We start from the raw sequence: 19,957 nt of genomic DNA on the forward strand, positions 1-19,957 counted from the left end.
GAACGAGGAGAAATACTTTTATTTCTCCTCGAATTGTGCTCTTTCTATGTGTGCTGCATTCTGCAGTTCACACAGAAGGAGCAAATCACCATTAATGATTGATTAGGTGCAGAAAGGTGTCCCTTCCTGCACATAAACGATAACCTCTGCAATGCAGCTACCTTGCGCCATGGCCATGGCCATGGTGCAAGGATGCCTGCGTTGCCGCTAGGCAGCTGGTTTGGTGCAGGGGAAAACACAGGGATGCGCTGTATTCTTTTAAATACAGCACATCCCTGCATTTTGGAAATGACGCAGCTCGGCGAAGCAATATTTCTTGTTTCATAGCGCTGCGCCATTTCTTACTAAATGAGGCCCCTAATGCCTGAATTGCACAATGTGAAACTAGAAACTTGGGTATAAATACCAGCTTCTCCACTTAACCAGATTGTGTGATCCTAGGTATCTGTTTTATTTCCCTTTATTTCCCTTTTTCCTTCTTTCTTCATTTTCACATGAGGCCCTTGAAATCATGACTTCGGGATGTGCGCTGTACAAAACCTTCTGTGTCTGATTTAGTAAACTCTAATGCTGTTCTGTAGAAACCCAGGCCTCCCAAAGAGTTAATATAACAATTGACTTGCCTCTTAGTTCACAATTCACGTTGTCAGGATGGGGGATGAATGAAGGTTTCTAAATTCTTGCTTGAAAACTTTAACTTAAAAAAAATACTTCTCAATGCACTGATATAATCTTGGTTACTAAGGTGAAACGGTAATGAAATGCACTTTTTGAATTTCCGAACCGACTTTAATCATACTTTTGTACTTTTACTGAAAGATGTCTATAAATGAAGGTGTTTTTGAATTAAGAGGTGCACGACACCATAGTTACTTCCTTTCTTCAACTTAAATTAGCCCTTAAATAAAAAAAAATGCCAGTTTATTTAAAATGTTTAATGTTAGTGCTGAGTCGAGTAAACAGCAGCATAGTGCTCTTGTTGACAAGGGGGCCACATGTAAAGGTCAGGAGGGCCGCATGCGGCCCCCGGGCCGTACTTTCAATATCACTGGATAGAGTCTTTGTTGGATGTATGATTTGAATAATTTCTAATGTTTATTATTTCAATTTCGTTGTATGGCATGCATAGTACTATTTGCAGTAACAAGTGCACAATAGTTTTGGCCATGAAATATGTTAATATTGGATGTGATTAGAGTGGAAGCGGCAAGGTAAATTTTTCAATGAGGTGGTACTAGTAAAGTAATTATCACTCTTAACAAGTGTGCTCATATGTTATAGTGTAGGTGATTGTGGCAAAAAAAGCAATTTCCTCATTTTTTTCTCAGAGTTCTTCATTTTTTTTATCAGTTTATTTTGTAAATAATATGCTACTCGATATTTTTTGTTGTGATATTTATTATTACTGTGATATGTAAAGCAGTTTGAACCCAGCAGTCGTTTTTAATTTTCATTGTGTTTGCATACATATTGTAGACACAACCAGACCTCCAAAGAAAGATGAAGACAATGGCAAAAACTACTTCTTTGTATCACATGACCAAATGATGCAAGACATATCCAACAATGAATATTTGGAATATGGCAGCCATGAGGATGCAATGTATGGGACAAAACTGGAAACAATACGAAAAATCCATGAACATGGAAATATTGCAATACTTGATGTTGAACCTCAGGTAAAAGGCATTGTACCTCTGAAATTCAAACTGAATAATAAGTGTTTTATATATCTTTTGATACCACGTTTTACTCTTTCGTTACGCTGTACCTAACATGTGTAATTAACAGACTCTGTGACCTCAGAAAGTTTCAGAAAAATGTTGTCTGTTAATTGTAGTTTCTATATATTCTCTGGTGTGATACTTTGGAGAAGACAGTCCTTACTACATTCTATCAGCCCTCTCACACACGGTAATGTTTAAAAGAGATGAAATTATGAGCAACCTACTATTTTTGACTGAAGCCTGTGACCTCCATTAAACCTCATTACCATGCGTTGCTGCCCACCATGAACCTTCATTGAACTGTCTCTTCTCCTCAAGCTCATTGATAAGCGTCATTGTCTGACTGCAAGAGCCACCCTACATATATCAAGTGTTTAGTTTATGGGATGATCTCTGTATTCTTACTGACCCTTAAGGAACAGTGTGCGAGATACCTATTGTGAGATTTTACCAGAGAAAATAGGTCTTCAGTAGCAGAACCAAAGCTCAGCTGTCCATTTGAGATTTAAACTTGTGGCATATTCCCAATTAGTATGCCTATGTTGAAGTGAATAGCCACTTGCCCTTTGGCATTGCACCACAGTCTAGAATCTGGCATGAGTTCTGTGTGAGAGCTTCTGTTCAATACATATCAGTAACCGCTACTCTAGGCCAGTCTGCATTAGTACCTTTCATCCCCACGTTTGCACACAGTTTTCTGTTTGCAGGAGACATCCCCTACAAACATAAACATGTTAGCATTTCACCACTCATGTAGAAATATTCTGGTAACCCAGATGTACCAGCTGATCTGTAGCCTTCCCACTATTTCCAAAATACTGGAAAATAGTAGTCGCCACACAACTTTCAGCCTGGTTGGAAATTAATGATCTTACTGACTTCGAGTGAGGTTCCAGACCTAAGTGAACAATAGGCAAGGAAGTCTCTCTGCAAGGGCCAGTGGTCAAGGCTGCACCTTGAGTCTCCTAGAGCTGAATGCAGCCTTAAACATAGATGTCCACAGCATGCTTTCTATCTCAATTGGAAGCCATGTTTAGTTTGGGAGCATTAGTACTCCAGTTGTTCTAATCACTCTATCTTAGCCACACTTGTCTTGTTCAGATCATTCTTTCCAAACTGTGCCTATCATGTAAAACTCAGTCTATTCCTCTAAAAAGCATTAGTCGTGTGACTTTCGGGGTGCTTCAAGGATTATCCCTCACTTTAACTCTTAGCCCCTCCCTCCACCACTGACTGCACATCAGCAAGCTCCAGTAACCACATTATCGCCTCACTCCTGTACACCACCAATACCAACATAAACATTGCAATCCTGAAAGAACTAGAAAATAGGAGTGAAGTGCAGAACTGCGTCCATCATGTGAAAAAGTGGATGATGAACATTAGGCAATACCTCAACATATACTATTTATTTGCCCTACAAAATTTGTCACTCCTACCATGATGTAGATGGTATTTAATTTCCTCCCACCTCCTCAAGTTCAGTCAGAAATCTTGAAGTCCTCTTTGACACTGACTTGCTGTCTTTACTCAGATTAACTCTGTAATCAAGAGTGTCCTTTTCTGCACTCGCTGCCTCAGTTGGAGAATCCCAATACTACAAGCTCAAAATCAAATTGGGTTCATCGGTACTGTGGTCCTCTCACGTATGGACTCCTGTAAATGATCACCTGCTAAAATTTGAAACTGCACAAAACTTTGCTTTCCAATTCATTTTTGCCTTTAAAGGTACTGATCATGTCATCCCAGCATTATAATCACATCACTGGAAGCCCATCAAATGTAGGTTTAAATTAAAAATTATTCATTCATTCTATATCGGCTATCCAGATACCCCTATATCAGTCTCCCAGCACGGTTTCTCCTGCTCCCATCAAAAGTGAAACAGGTAGCAGGTCTCTATTCCCAGCTAGGTTCCTTCTTCGAGAAATGTGTACCTTTGTATGTTTGCATAGAAACCTAAATCAGATCTTTTCCACACAACTGCAGATACCTTTTCAGCTAAGAATTTGCATCTCAGACTGCAACACTTCCTTCCTTGTACATACTGTTATGCCCATAGGTCGAAGTAGTATGTTATAAAAACGGGAAAAAGGAACAAATAAGTAACCTACATATCATTTGTTTTTCTTAAACCCAGCCCTTTAAATCACGTTGCCTGCGTCTTGCCTACCATTTCTCCGATGAACATATTTATAAAATGACCATAACTTCATTGTATTTCACATGCAGTCGTGTGATTGGCTAAAATTATGTTGAAGCCCAGCATTAGGATAAGGGACACTTCTGGGAAAAGAATTACAGGTTTTGGATTAGTAAAATACCACCTAAGTCCACCTAGAATAGAGCACAACAAATGTGTACTTCACGCCCACCAGTACTGGCATTTGAGTAGGCTAAAATAGAATGATGTGTGATTGATGCCTTTAACTCTAAATGCTTTCTGGTTAAAAAGAGAACTGTTCTAGAACACCTTTTGTGACTGCATCATATATGCATCACCCTAAGCAAAACAGCATGCCATGTTTGGTTTATCTCATGTTGCTGCATGATTAACACTATAGTCCTGTAGCTTCTGTGGAGGAGAGGCTGTCTTAGGAAAAGGTAGGCAGAATTTGACAAACTCTTCATTCGTAGCTCTCAAGCTTTTTCTTCCAGCGTTTATTAAAATCGCCTCCTTAATAAATGTTTTGACTTCTAGCATTTTATTACCAAATTTAAGTGAGCCAAAGGTTTCTTACTGTGGGATACATGCAAAGTTCACAGGTTGGGAGCTAGCTGGCTGTGAAATGTCCTTGGGCCTAAATTAGGTAATTACCAGAAACATTTCACTGTGGCTGGAAGCAACAATCCAGATTTGCAGTAGCTAAAATGGTTGGGAACACAACTAATTTTTATGTCAACAGACTTCACAGGTCTGACAAGGAATTAATATTGTAGAACAAATGACCTACCTTCGATAAAGCCTTATCTGGTAGAGACATAGTCTAGCTGCAGATTCCTTACCTTAGAATTCTCCCCAGACGCTAGACTGGATCCGGAAAACCTTTTCAGCAGTACATCTACGCTTCGGTAGAGGGCTCCATGCGGCTCCATATCGACCACCAGATATGACGTTGACGGAGTCCATATAATCCCTCCTCCAACGCACTGACATCAGCTTCTTCTGAGACTAGTGTAGGAAGCTGGCGTGGTGTGTTGTGAGCACTTATGGTGTTACCTTCATAAACCAGGTCCAGGTATCCCCTATTAGTGATGTGTAGGCAGTGTCTAGGAAGCCTGGGCTCTCTAGAGGTAGCTGTGGATGAGCAGCAAAGATCTAGGAGACATGCAAAGCTTATGCAATACCACTACAGTCACTGAGCACTTACACACATGAAATAACCACAAAGCGTTACAAAAATAAAGGTACTTTTATTATGGTAACACAAATACTAAAATACTATATAGGCAATACCCTTACTAAAGCTAAGTAAGCCACTATTATATAGACATTAGCAATCAGGAAATACCATAGAAAGCAATAGGCATTGGTAAAAGCAATAGCAAATAGTGAGGTCCCTAGAGGAGGACCAAACCGTATACTAAAAAAGTGGAATGTGAAAGGCAGTCACCCACCCAAGGAAGTGGAATCAGTAGAGGGGAGCTGGAGGAACTAGGAACCCTGGGAGGTAAGTACAGGCGTGCCCCCCAGCGACCAGGAGAGAAGAGTTAAGTACCTGGTTTTCCGCAAAACCAACTGGAGGAATTTGGAAAAGGACTGTGCAAGGCGCAGACAAGACTGGAAGAAACCAAAGGTGGATCCTGACAGAAGAGGTCCTGCAAAGGAAGGTGACCAAGTCCAGTTAGAGTTGGAATGTCCGTCTGTGGCGTGAGCCACTATCCACCCTTCTGTGGCTGTAGGACCAGGTCGAAGGTGGATGAAGAAAGCAGTGCAGGCCAAGGTCAAAGGTGGATGAAGAAAGTTAGCAGTGCAGCACAGGAGAAGAGGAGTTCCAGAAGTGATGCACGTAATGTCCCATGTTGACGGTCGTGATCCTGGAAAACCATCAACAAGCCTTGGCAAAGGCAAGAGTTAGAAGAGGGTTTGCAAGGCTGTCAAGGACCAGCAAGGTCTAGGGGACTCAACCCAAGGGAGGGGAGTTTGGGGTGACACTCAGCAGTTGGGAGAGTCACAAGAAGTGGAGTCAGCCCTAACGGGCAACTCAATGGCAGCAGGCACAGGAGTCGCAGTGAGGCCCAATCAGCACACTGAAGAGGACTCCCACATTGCTGGAGCAGCAGGCAGGAAACTGTGCTTTGCAGGAAGGAGTGCTGGAGGTCAGGGCTACACAGAGCCTGAAGATCCCTTGGAGGAGGAACAAACAAGCCTTGTTAACTGCAAGAGTCACAGTGCATAGGGGTACTGTCCTGCAAGGAGAGGCAAGGGCTTGCCATCTCCCGAGTTGGACAGCTGGTAGAGAGGACCAAGGGGACCAATCCACACCAGCCCGAAATGTTGCAGTTGCTGGAAGGAGCCGGTTAAAGAATGTTGCGAAGCAGAGTCGTCACTGGAGTTGCAGATTGTCAGTTCCTGGAAGGTCCAATTGCAGTCCCGGTGGCCAGAAGATGAAGTAAACGATGCAGAGAAGTCCTGCTGGAATCTTGCACGTCGAATCTGAGGACCCACCCAAGAGGGAGACCCTAAGTAGCCCAGGAATGGCGATTGGTCACCTACCAGGGTGACCACCTATCAGAAGGGGGCTGTAACATCACCTACCTGACCTGCCCACTCAGATGCTCCTAGTAGCCTCTGCCCACCTTGGTTTCAAGGTGGCAAAATCAAGTGGCCACGTGGAGGAGCTCTGGGCACCACCCCTGGGGTGGTGATAGATGGGGGAGTAGTCCTGGCACACAGATAAGTCCCTTGTAAAAGGCGCCAGTGGTACCAAGGGCCCTGTGACCAGGGAAGGTCCCTAAGGGCTGCAGCATATGTTGTTGCTTTATGTTGTGCCACCCTATGGGACCCCTTACCTAACACATGCACACTGCCATTGCATATTGTGTGTGTTGGTGGGTAGAAAAGGGCAAAGTCGACATGGCATCCCCCTCAGGATGCCATGCACACAAAATGCTGCCTGTGGCATAGGTAAGTCACCCCTCTAGCATGCCTTAAAGCCCTAAGGCAGGGTGCACTATACCACAGGTGAGGGCATAGCTGCATGAGCAATATGCCCCTACAGTGTCTAAGTCTATTCTTAGACATAGTAAGTACAGTGTGGCCATATTAAGTATATTGTCTGGGAGTTTGTCAAAAACGAACTCCACAGCTCCATAATGGCTACACTGAATACTGGGAAGTTTGATATCAAACGTCTCAGAATAATAAACCCACACTGATGCCAGTGTTGGATTTATTAAAAAATGCACACAGAGGGCTTCTTAGAGATGCCTCCTCTATTTTACCCAATCCTTCAGTGCAGGACTGACTGGTCTGTACCAGCCTGCTGCTGAGAGACGAGTTTCTGACCCCCTGGGGTGAGAGCCTTTGTGCTCTCTGAGGACAGAAACAAAAGCCTGCTCTGGGTGGAGGTGCTTAACACCTCCCCCCTGCTGGAACTGTAACACCTAGCAGTGAGCCTCAAAGGCTCAGGCTTCGTGTTACAATGCCCCAGGGCACTCCAGCTAGTGGAGATGCCCGTCCCCTGGACACAGCCCCCACTTTTGGCAGCAAGTCCAGGGGAGATAATGAGAAAAACAATGAGGAGTCACCCACCAGTCAGGACAGCCCCTAAGGTGTCCTGAGCTGAGGTGACCCCTGCCTTTAGAAATCCTCCATCTTGGTTTTGGAGGATTCCCCCAATAGGGATAGGGATGTGCCCCCCTCCCCTCAGGGCCACCCTCAAGGACAGTTGCCATTGGCTACTGCCCTCCCAGACCTAAACACACCCCTAAATTCAGTATTTAGGGGCTCCCCAGAACCTAGGAAACTAGATTCCTGCAACCTTAACAAGAAGGACTGCTGACCTGAAGCCCTGCAGAGAAGATGTAGACAACTGCCTTGGCCCCAGCCCTACCGGCCTGTCTCCCAACTTCGAAGAAAACTGCAACAGTGACACATCCAACAGGGACCAGTGACCTCTGAAGCCTCAGAGGACTGCCCTGGACTAAAGGACCAAGAAACTCCAGTGAACAGCGGCCCTGTTCAAAAACCTGCAACTTCTTTGCAACAAAGAAGCAACTTTAAAGACTTCACGTATCCCGCCGGAAGCGTGAGACTTCCCACTCTGCACCCAACGCCCCAGGCTCGACCTGCAGAAAACCAACACCTCAGGGAGTACTCCCCGGCGACTGCGAGCCCGTGAGTAACCAGAGACGACCCACCCTGAGCCCTCACAGCGACGCCTGCAGAGAGAATCCAGAGGCTCCCCCTGACCACGACTGCCTGTAACGCCTGGAACCAACACTGCACCCGCAGCCCCCAGGGCCTGAAGGAACCGAACTCCAGTGCAAGAGCGACCCCCAGGCGAACCTCTGCCTAGCCCAGGTGGTGACTGCCCAAGGAGCCCCCCCTGTGCCTGCCTGCATCGTTGAAGTGACCCCCGGGTCTCTCCATTACTTCCTATAAAAAACACAACGCCTATTTGCACACTGCACCCGGCCGCCCCTGTGCCGCTGAGGGTGTACTTTCTGTGCCTTCTTCTGTCTCCCCCCGTGCCCACAAAACCCCCTGGTCTGCCCCCCGAGGACACGGCTACCTACCTGCTGGCAGACTGGAACCAGGGCACCCATGTTCTCCATAGAAGCCTATGTGTTTTGGGCACCTCTTTGACCTCTGCACCTGACCGGCCCTGAGCTGCTGGGGTGGTAACTTTGGGGTTGACTTGAACCCCCAATGGTGGGCTGCCTGTACCCCAACTTTGAGACTTGTAAGTGTTTTACTTACCTTCAAAACTAACCTTAACTTACCTCCCCCAGGAACTGTTGATTTTTGCACTGTGTCCACTTTTGAAATAGCCTATTGCCATTTTTAACAAGACTGTACATGATATTGTGTTTATTCAAAGTTCCTAAAGTATCTAAGTGAAGTACCTTACATTTAAAGTATTAACTGTAAATCTTGAACCTGTGGTTCTTAAAATAAACTAAGAACATATATTTTTCAATATAAAAACCTATTGGCCTGGAGTAAGTCTTTGAGTGTGTGTTCCTCATTTATTGCCTGTGTGTGTACAACAGATGCTTAACACTGCCCGCTGATAAGCCTACTGCTCGACCACACTACCACAAAATAGAGTATTAGAATTATCTATTTTTGCCACTATCTTACCTCTAAGGGGAACCCCTGGACTCCGTGCACACTATTTCTTACTTTGAAATAGTATATACAGGGCCAACTTCCTACACTCCCCTTTCCGTTGTCCAGTTTTGCACCGGAGCAGGGACCGGGATTCCCTGGACTGGTGCAAATGGTTTATGCAAGGAGGGCACCAAATGTGCCCTTCAGCGCATACCAGTGGCTTGTGCCTCGCAAGCAATGTAACACCTATTTCCAAGGGAGAAGGTGTTAACCTCCCTCTTCCACAGGAATCCTTTGTTCTGCCTTCCTCTGCCTGATATGGTCAAGCTGCAGGAGGGCAGAATCCTGTCGAAGGGATGGAAACAGTGCAGGCTGCTTGCAAAAATCCAGAAGGCTAGCATACAACCAATACTGGCAACAGTATTAGGGTATGATTCTGACAAATTTGATACCAAATATGCCCAGTTTCGGAGGTACCATTATGTAGCTGGACATAGGTATTGACCTGTGTCCAGTGCACGGGTAAATTGGCTTCCCCGCATTTATGAAGTCCGGTCATGGTGCTGGAGTTCGTAATGGCACCTCTGCTCATTCAGGTGTACCTTCAGACATAGAGACCTGCACCCTGCCCTCTGGGCTAGGAGGCCCTATCATAGGGGTGTGACTTATAGTAACATGGTGCAGTGATCTGTAGTCAAAGGGTGCATGCACCTTTTCACGCAGGCTGCAATGGCAGGCCTGCAGACACATTTTGCATGGGTGGCACAATACATGCTGCAGCCCATGGGGAATTACTTGTGCTCCAATGCCCTGGGTACCTAAGTACCATATACTAGAAACTTATATGGAGAGACGCCAGTATGCCAACTGTTGGATGTACAAAGTCCTAGTCAACTAAATTTAAAGGTAGAGAGCCCAATCACTGGGGTCTTGGTTAGCAGAATCCCAGTAAAAACAGTCAAAGCATACTGACAGCAGGTAAAAAGTGGGGGTAACCATGCCAAATGGAGAGTACTTTCCTACAGGAGGTGCCATCAAAAAGGCATGCCAAGTAAAGCTGCCTGCACAGCCTCCGAATGTTTGGAGGGTTGCAACCATGCCCGCCGACGCGGAGACATCGATGACGCCATAGCCCATCCAGCAGAATCAGTGGTATCCATACCATATCGGATACTAAGCTTGGCAGCTTGCTGACCATCCCGTACTAAGGGAACCGGAACATTCCAAGCCCTCTCAGCGAGAGAAGGCAAAATGCGCTCCACCAAATCCCACAAGATGTGGGAGAAGTGAGAAGGCTAGTAGGAGCAATACTGGGGGGGGGGTCCCCTAAGGAAGTTTTGACAAGAAGTTTTGATAGAACGCAAAGCTGGATGAAGTGAAAATATGCCTACGTTCTTGAGAAACATAATCAAGACTCTGTGTACCTAAAGCAACTTACACCACAATGCTCTGATTAGTCGTATTCAGACGAAGGCAGTATGGATCCTCGGGGGCCGGTCTGTGTCTGTGTGAAATAGAGCGTTCCACAGAAGGCCCAGGTTCCTGCTGGGCCCCAATCCCCAAGAGGATATCGTAAAGAGTCTCACAATAAGGAAGGCCAGGCTCTACAGAAAACTGGCAAGGATGTAGTTCATCAAGTAAAGAGTTCATCGACAATTAAACAGTTGGAGGTTGTAAACTCAATACCTCCAAAGCAGGTTTTAACATATCTGCCAGAGCAGAACTTGCTTCTGTAGCCAACCTAGGGGGCGACATAAGGCTGGAGGCCGGAGAGAAGTCCAGGCCACTAGTGTTGCCCATTTCAAATAACCAATGAGATTGTGTATTTGGAATGGTGTCGGAAAGGGGAGGTTGATAAATCTGCACCTTCCCCAAATATGTCCAAACCTTGCCCTTCCAATTGGGGCACAGGAGGATGGGCTCCAGAATGCATAGGGAAGAATCAGAGACAGCTGACTCCATCGTAAGCGTTCCCGACGTCAGCCGACGTCGTGAGGGTAAGGCATCAATATTGAAGGTGCGTCGATCAACTTCGGTGAGACTACTACCGGAGTGTCGAGCGGAGTAAAAGGCACCACCACCACTGGAGTCGACAAAACAGAGTTCAATGCCAACAATGTAGCCGGCAGGGAAGAGTCAGGCACAGGAGTGGAAACCGCAGAGAGCTGTCCACCGGTGCCGAAACAACTCTGGAGATGGAGTCAGGGGGCACAATGGCACAGAGGGTGAACCTGCTGGCGAAGATTTCACCAGGACACCCTCCTTGGGGCCAAAGGTGCTCCCTGGTAAGGGGTGGGCTCATAAATGGTGTGCAGGAAAGAGTGATAGTTGTGCATCTGGGCCAAGCGTCACCCCAGTGCAAAGAAAAACAGGAAGGCGCAGGGTGGACTCCTGCACGAACTCTTCCTCAGAAGAACGAGAAGAGCCATGTGGAGGCGGTGAAGTTGGTGTATGGCTCGACTTGGCCTGCGTACAATGCTTGCAATGAGATGTCAGTGGAGCCACATGCAAACAGCTCCTGGAGGGTTTGTGTGGATGGACCTTGGATGGAGAAGGAGTCTGACGCCTACAGGAGTCCTTAGAAAACTGCGCCAACAGGAGGCTCATCTGTCGTTCTCTCAACACTCTCTGCTTCAGATGTTGACAGGCGTCACAATCCTCAAAATCATGGTGGATGCCTAGACACCACATACAGACAGAATGGGGGTCCTTGACTGATGTTTGTAGAGCACAAGACCCACAAGGCTTAAAGCCAGAAGGTATAACACACTGTTCCAAGTGACGGAAAACTGTAGAAAAAGGGGAGCCAAAAAATGGCTAGAAGACCCGCTTCTCCGGAACCGTGTTGTAGCGATGGAAAGAAGAAACTGACGTCAGCACATCGGAAGAGGGATTATATGGACTCCGTCAACATCATAATCTGTGGACGACGTCAGTACGGAGTCACACGGTGCCCTCTACGAACACGCAGAGGTACTTCTGAAAAGTTTTTTTTTTTTCTGGATCTAGTCTGGCGCTGGGGAGAGTTCTAAGGTAAGGTATCTGCTGCTAGATATCTCTATCAGATTTCTACTTTTTTACCTCTTTAATTTCTTTACATTGGACTATAAATATCATCAATATTTTTTATCATTATGGACACAGCGCAGGTTTATTAGTTTGGAAGTTTGAAAACATCTTTCTGTTGCACAGAGTAGTGCTTCACAGTTTTGTCCAACACTCCCTTTAATAGGGATCTATTTATGTCTCTCACAGTTGTCAAAAATTTCTCTTGCCATAGTGAAAGTGACTATTTCAGCAATAAAGAAGCCTCCAAATTGATGCTAAGGTGACATCCTTTTTGAGTGCTAAAAACATTTTCTGTTGTTACGTCGTCTATAGAAAAGGAACCCCTTTTTTGTTTGTTTTTTAGTGGATGCAACAGTAGCAGAAACAGATGGAATGTATTTTCTACAAAAGTTGTCAAAGCCAATGAACCTTCCAATGTCCTTTATTGTTTTATAAATAAACCACTGCAGCAAAAGCTGTACTTTAGGATTTCCATACTGATTCCTGCCACAAAGCTGTGATATCCTAAGGAATAAAAAAAGCTAGCTTCTGCAAGAACACTTTTGCGAACTGAGATGTTGCAGAACTGTCATGCCTTCAATGTTCTTTCAAGGTAGAGGAGAGATCAGAGAGAATTCTAGTTGCAGATTCCTTACCTTTCGAATATCCCCAGGTGTCTGTCTGGATCCAGAGATTTTTCTTGAGCAGTACCATTGCGCGCTGTTAGGTGGCGTTGGTCAGCTCTGCGTCTGTCATCTGCACCAGATATGAAGTTGCGGGTCCTATATTTGCGCATCCCGAGCGCACTGATGTCAGTTCTTTCCTTTCCGCACCAACCAGCGCTGATCCGAAGAGAGCTACGCCTCAGTCAGATTTTGAATGGTCTTTTTCAACATTTTTTTGTTTTAAATTGTAGAACTACTGCTGTGTTGAGAATTTCCTCTAGAAAGACCAGTTTCAAGCGATGTGGGTCCTTGTAGCAGGGTCGACATTGCCCCACTCCAGACTTGTGCCCAGAGTACAAGGAACAGTACCACGGGGGCGCCTTACAGAGCGCGGATGGGATGTCAGCTGACATTAACGAGGTAGAGTGTTCTATATGGTAAGAGACAACACACAGGACGTCAAAACCCTACGTGTCAATGGACAATTTACTAGGGTATTAATAGATTCTGGGTGCAGTCAATCCGTTATTAGAGCCCACTTGGTAGAGAAGAACACCTTACCCACGGAAGAAACCATGTCTATTTGTTGTAGCCATGGAGATCTGATGCCCTATCCTGTAGTTCCAGTAACTCTTGAATGGAACGGACAAACAGAGATAATTATGATGGGCGTTATTAAACCGCTTGTCGAAGAAGTCATCATAGGAACGGATTATGCAAAATTCTCTGAATTATTAGACAGTATCCAAGGTACATATAAGCAAAGACCTGGTGGGAAGAAGCTTCATTCTATCACACCGATATTTCCCCAGAAAAAGAGAGACATAAGTTAAGCAGATCAGGAAAACGGGCAGGAAAGAGGTTATATCAAACCCCGAAAACCGCCCTTTTGTATACTGATCAAAAGGAAATAGCATTAACTTAAGTACCTCCTTTCCGTTCTAGTCAATGGGAAGCCCCTACGTTAAGACATGCTTGGAAAAACGCAGTTACAGAGACAACCAGACAGGTGGGTCTGTACTTTTTGGTGAAAAGGGGTTTATTATATAGAGTGACCAAACATCAGGATAAAGAACGACTTCAATTACTGGTTACTGTTTCGAATACAAACCCTACACTTGACCCACAGTCAGAGGGGGGGTGGACATCTCGGGAGGGAAAAAAACGAAGAATATCTTTTAAGACAGTTTTACTGGCCTGGGGTGTTCGCTGATACCTGACAGTTTTGTCAACAGTGTCCCCGCTGCCAGCTTGTGAACCCTGGACCACAAAAGAAAGCACCCCTGTTTCCTTTACCCATTATCGACATTCCCTTCTCTAGAGTGGGGATAGATTTAGTATGTCCCCTGATTCCTTCCTCCCGTGGTTATATGTATATTCTCGTGTTAGTAGACTACGCTGCGAGATACACAGAAGCCCTATCCCTCACAAGCATGACTACTAAAAACATTGCCCACGTTATGATAAGTTTTTTTTTCTGGGGTGCGTTTTCCCAAAGAACTACTTACAGACCAAAGGACTCCATTCATGTCCCGTCTAATGTCCCAGATTTGTCAACTTTTAGGGCTGGACCAAATCCGTACGTCTGTGTATCATCCCCAGACGGACGGTCTTGTGGAACGTTATAACCGCACACTTAAAACCCTATTAAAGAAAACTATCAACGATTCCGGGAAAGGCTGGGATAAGAAACTACCCCTAGTCCTTTATGCCATCCGAACTCACGTACAGTTCTCGACTGGTCACAGCCCTGTTGAATTGGTTTTCGGTCGCCAACCTAGATCCTTATTAGATATGGCCGCCGAAAAATGGGAAGAAGAAGTGAAGGAAAATAAAGATCTATTAGAGTATAGTCAACAGCTAAAAGGCCAATTACATATGGTCTGCGAGGATATGTGGATACACTTAGAAAAGTCCCAAGAGAAACAAAAAAAGAATTACAACAAAAACACAACCCTTAGACGCTTACAACCTGTAGATAAGGTCTTGATTCTTTTACTGAGTTCTGAAAACAAACTATTAGCCAAGTGGCAGGGTCCCTTTAAAGTAATTGAAACTATTGGTCGTGTCACATGTAGAATACAATTATCTGACAATCTGATAAAAACTCAAATCTATCACATTAACCTCCTAAAAAAATGGGAAAAGGCTGAAGGGGTCCCGGGATCGTCCAGAGCTAGGTGTCCCATCAACAATACAAAACCCCTAGACATATGTTTGTATCCTCAACCTACTGACTCCTTAGAGGCATATCCTCCCATGATTCCCAATCAACAGAAACAGCTGTCAGAATTAATGTAAAAACATAAAACCCTATTTTCAACCATACCTGGGAAGACCCCAATGATTCAACATCGTATCAAGACTCAGGAGAATAAGGTAGTATGACTCCGTCCTTACAGAGTGCCAGAAGCCCAGAAACAACTAGTAGAACAGGAAGTGAGAAACATGCTAGAATTAGGGATCCTCGAACCATCCGTCAGCCCTTGGTGCTCTACAGTCGTTTTGGTTCCCAAGCCTAATGGGACAATACGATTTTGTATTGACTTTCGACAAGTCAATAAAATATCCCAGTTCGATACTTACCCCATTCCTTGTGTCAATGAATTATTAGAAAAATTAGGAAAAGCAAATTACATGACCACGTTGGATCTCACCAAGAGATATTGGCAGATTCCCTTATTGCCTCCAGATGAAGAGAAAACAGCGTTCTCTACCCAGTCAGAGTTGTACCATTTTATGGTTCTTCCCTTTGGGTTGCATGGGGCTCCAGCAACCTTTCAGAGACTAATGGATAGACTGCTAAGAGGTCATAATATGTATGCAGCCCCTTATCTTGATGATATTATAATCTTTAGTGAATCTTGGGAAGACCACCTACAACATCTAGATAAAGTATTTCATACTTTAAAAGATGCCGGACTCACTGCCAATCCAGAAAAATGTAAATTAGCAGGCGATAACATAGCATATTTAGGATACAACATTGGGAGTGGAGAAATAAAACCCCAAATAAATAAAGTAGAGGAAATCGTCCAAATACCAACCCCGACCTCAAAGAAAGACACACGGATTAGGATTAGTCGGTTACTATAGACGTTTCATTTACAATTATTCTACCTTGGCTGCCCCATTGACAGATCTCCTAAAAAAGGACAGTCCCTACAAAATACCAACCTTAAGTCCAATACAACAACATAGTTATGAAGTTCTTAAATGTTGTCTCCCCTCTAAACCCATCTTGCATTGTCCTGACTTTAAGAGACAATTCTATTTACAAACTGATGCCTCTGACGTCGGTTTAGGGGTGTCCTATATCAGAAAGATGAGAACGGTGACGACCATCCCATAGTATTCATCAGTAGGAAGTTATCTAGAGAGCAACAATATCCAATTATAGAAAGAGAATGTTTGGCCATTAAATAGGCCATAGAGAGCCTACAATATTATCTTTTGGGAAACTCTTTTATTTTACAAACTGATCATGCGCCCCTTACTTGGCTGTCCCGTCACAAAGATACAAACTTGAGAATCTTAAGATGGTTCATGGAGTTGCAACCATTTGTAGTCCAAGTGCAACATCTTCCTGGACAGCAGCTAGTCACTGCGGACTATTTATCTCGTTATCCAGTTCCTCAATGTCTCGTACAGACTTTAAGGGGAGGGATGTGTAGCAGGGTCAACATTGCCCCACTCCAGACCTGTGCCCAGAGGACAAGGAACAGTAACCCGGGGTGCCTTGAAGAGCACGGATGGGATGTCAGCTGACATCAACCCGGAAATAAAGGAAAGTGAAAGGAACACGGGAGTCGTGGCGTGGAGCAGGAGATGGTGAAGGAGATTTGCCAAAGGAGGAAAACCAGGGAGGAACAGGAACACGAGATCCAGGCCGACGTGGGTGACTAAGGCACCAACCCGACCATCGCGAACGGAGCCTGCGGCCACTAGTAGTCGAACAAACACCAGAGGCGGCCACGTCCCCGGAGGGACATGGCTAACGCAGGTACGTACCTGCTTGTGGAATCTCACTGGGTATCAGTGGTGTTGGGTTTATTATTAGTATTCACATTTTGTTGTAGTTTAAGGGTAAGATCACTCGCTTGCGTAAAGATACTCACCGTGCACGAAACGGGCTGTCCAAGTTGTGGAGTTCGGGGAGACAGTGAACGATTTCGGATGTTCCCAGGTGGAACGCCGAGTGTCGACCGTTCACCCGAACTCACAGCTTCTCACCAAAAGACTAGTCGAAAGTGGATCCTCGCGCGAGTCTGGGTGTATACCTTCACTCCCTACCCCTTTAATAATACCAAAGACAAACAAGTACACTTACCTGTATCTCCGACTTTTTGTTTTCTTCTGGGGTCCCACGACAGAGAGGTGTCCCAACCGCGATCCGCTGCAAACGAAAGGAGAAAGAACACCATTCAAAGAATAATCCAACCATAGAGAGAGAGGAAGTGGGAAAAGAGGACTGAGATATAGCAGAAAGAAAAGGAGAAAGTGACTCCAGGGAGAAGAAATAATTGGAAGGTTATTGAGCCTACCAATCACAATCACCTAGACCAGATGTGATGTTGGCATGCGTGCAGAGGCTGCTGCCGGGGAGCGTCCATGTTGGCAGCGGAAGGAGAGGAAGAGGAAACAGCAGCGGGATACCACAACGGAGCAGGCGTTTGAAAGACAATCAGTACTGAGTAGTTTGGCTGCTGGGACCAATGCTTAAGCAGTGGGCACCTGGGTGCTGTTACACTGATCTGTGGTTGTGTCAGTTTAGGTCTTAAGACCATTTGGGAGGGGCTTGGGTGGTGGAGTCGCTGGATCCTAGGTGACGAACTCTGGTGGTTTTACTGCCGTGACTTTGCCTCTTTGGAGATGTGTGTCAGAGAACTTTTGGTGTGCTTCCCCTGGAATTCACATGGGCGTTGATCTTGCTTGCTGTCCCTGGGTGTGGGAGCTGCTCCAGCACTGTTTCTGGCCCCTGCCCCTACGTAGTGGTCCCCGCCCTCAGAGCGTAGCCGGTTTGGTGCCACATGTCCCTTAAGTATCTAAGCTTGAATGTCCGGGGGCTCAACAATCCAGCTAAGAGATTGGCGATCCTTTCTGGCCTTGAGAGGTCTGGGAGCCATGTCTGCCTTTTGCAGGAAACTCACTTATTGTCCAAGGATACATATCGTATGCGCTCCAAGTAGTTCCCCAGGCAGTTTTGGTCCTCAGCTCCTACGAAACATGCTGGGGTGGCGATACTTCTGTTGAGGGCCTTTCCTGGGGAGGTAATAGCCAGGATACATGAGGTACAGGGTAGGTTTCTGGCCCTTAGGATGCGGGTGGGGGCGTTCTTCTTTACCATTCCTACATTGTATGCTCCTAACGTGCAACAAGAAACCTTTATGAGGCAGGCCATCTCCCCAATGCTCAGTACACCGGACAGGGCTATTTTGGTGGGGGAGGACTTCAACCTGGTAATGGACAATGAGTTGGATAGGTCTGGGCATCGATTTGGGCAGACTAGGTCATTGACTGTAGCGGACAACAGTGGTTGGCTGACTGTGGTCTGGAGGATGTTTGGAGGAAGGCGCATCCCACGCTTAGGAATTACTCATTTTATTCTGCGGCCTCCAAGACGTATACACGTATAGATTTTTTCCTGGCATCTACGGAGTTCACTTCTCGGATTAGTGAGACCACAATTGAGCCTCGGGCCCTAACTGACCATGCACCTATTACTCTGGTGGCCAGTCTTGACGTGCAGCGAGTGGGGAGTCCGAGCTGGCGCTTTAGGGATACCATACTGCAGAACAGGGTGGTTGAGGAGACGCTGCGGTGCGTGATTGCGGACTATTTTAGTTTGAATGACGATGGGAGAACTAGTTTGGAGACCCTGTGGGAGGATCTGAAAGCAGTAGTCCGAGGGGAAGTCATGTTGCTCTCCGCTAAAGATAATAAAGCAAGGAGGGAGCAGAGGGCGGTGTTACAGCAAAAAGTGGCAGCACTAGAACGCTCCCAAAAGTATACCGGCGCACCTAGAGTGTGGAGGGAGCTGGAGAAGGCGCGCCAGCAGTTGAAGCGGCTGGACTGGGACAGGGCAGAATATGCAATAGTGCGGCTTAAACACAAACATTACATTGGGAGCAATAGGTGTGGGAAGCTTCTTGCACACCGGTTGAGAGTGCAGCGCTCGGGTATGGCAATAAAGATGGTACGCTCCCCCTCTACAGGTGAGGTGCGAACGGATGATCAAATGGCGGAGGTGTTTGCTGAGTATTACAGGGAGCTGTATGCCGAGGATACACAGTGTGACATGGACCCTGCTGCCTTTCTTGCGGAAAGTACAATCACTCCGCTTGGTGAGCATGATGTGTCCTCCCTAGATCAGCCTATTAAGGTGGAGGAGGTTATTTCTGTGATATCACGTCTAAAGGTTGGGAAATCCCCTGTCCCAGATGGCTTCACTGCACTTTTTTATAAAACCTTCTACCCGGAGTTGGCGCTGCTTTTGGCGCGGCTCTTTAACTCCTTCCGAGTGTCCGGGGCCCTCACGTCTAGCATGCTGGAGGCCACCATCGCGGTTATTCACAAGCTGGGTAAGGACCCGGAAGAGTGTGCTTCTTACAGGCCCATCTCGCTCTTGAATATAGACTCCAAGTTGTTTACTGGTATTCTGGCTCACCGCCTTAATCCCTACATGCCTGGTCTTATAGATCCAGATCAGACGGGCTTCAGACCTCATCGACAGGGCGGCGACAATACGAAGCGACTTCTGCATTTAATAGATAAAACTAGCAGATCTCATAGGGAGGCGCTCCTCCTCTCTATTGACGCAGAGAAGGCGTTCGATAGAGTCTACTGGCCTTATCTTTTTCAGGTGCTGGAGCAGTATGGGCTGGGTCCTGGGTTCAGGACCTGGATCCAATGCATTTATCGTTCACCTAAGGCTGCTGTACGTGTTAATGGAACTCTGTCTTTGCCGTTTCCGATTGGTCGTGGAACACAACAGGGGTGCCCGCTCTCTCCTTTACTGTTTGCGATGTATATGGAGCCTTTTGCTCAGCGCCTCCGCGACAACCCCCTTGTCTCTGGCATCAAGTTTGCGGGCGAACATCACCTCATTAGTCTCTATGCGGATGATGTGATTCTTACCCTCATAGAGCCCATGGTCTCGCTGCCAGCCCTTATGGTGGTCATTAGTGAGTTCAGCCAGGTTTCTGGTGAATATGCAGAAGTCGCAGGTCCTCAGTTTG

The 19,957-nt window shown here is 46.0% G+C and overlaps 1 protein-coding gene across 3 annotated transcripts in view; it reads left to right on the forward strand.

Moving 5' to 3' along the window:
* The window catches only part of CASK (calcium/calmodulin dependent serine protein kinase), a 1,258,500-nt gene that overhangs the window by 1,155,399 nt on the left and 83,144 nt on the right, over positions 1-19,957 (forward strand). For all 3 annotated transcript variants that reach the window (XM_069204206.1, XM_069204204.1, XM_069204205.1), the window contains one exon: positions 1,477-1,679. In XM_069204206.1, the coding sequence (XP_069060307.1) occupies positions 1,477-1,679 (203 nt within the window). The remainder of the gene's footprint in view (positions 1-1,476; positions 1,680-19,957) is intronic.

The sequence above is a fragment of the Pleurodeles waltl genome, chromosome 8 (assembly GCF_031143425.1).
Source record: "Pleurodeles waltl isolate 20211129_DDA chromosome 8, aPleWal1.hap1.20221129, whole genome shotgun sequence".
NCBI lineage: Eukaryota > Metazoa > Chordata > Amphibia > Caudata > Salamandridae > Pleurodeles > Pleurodeles waltl.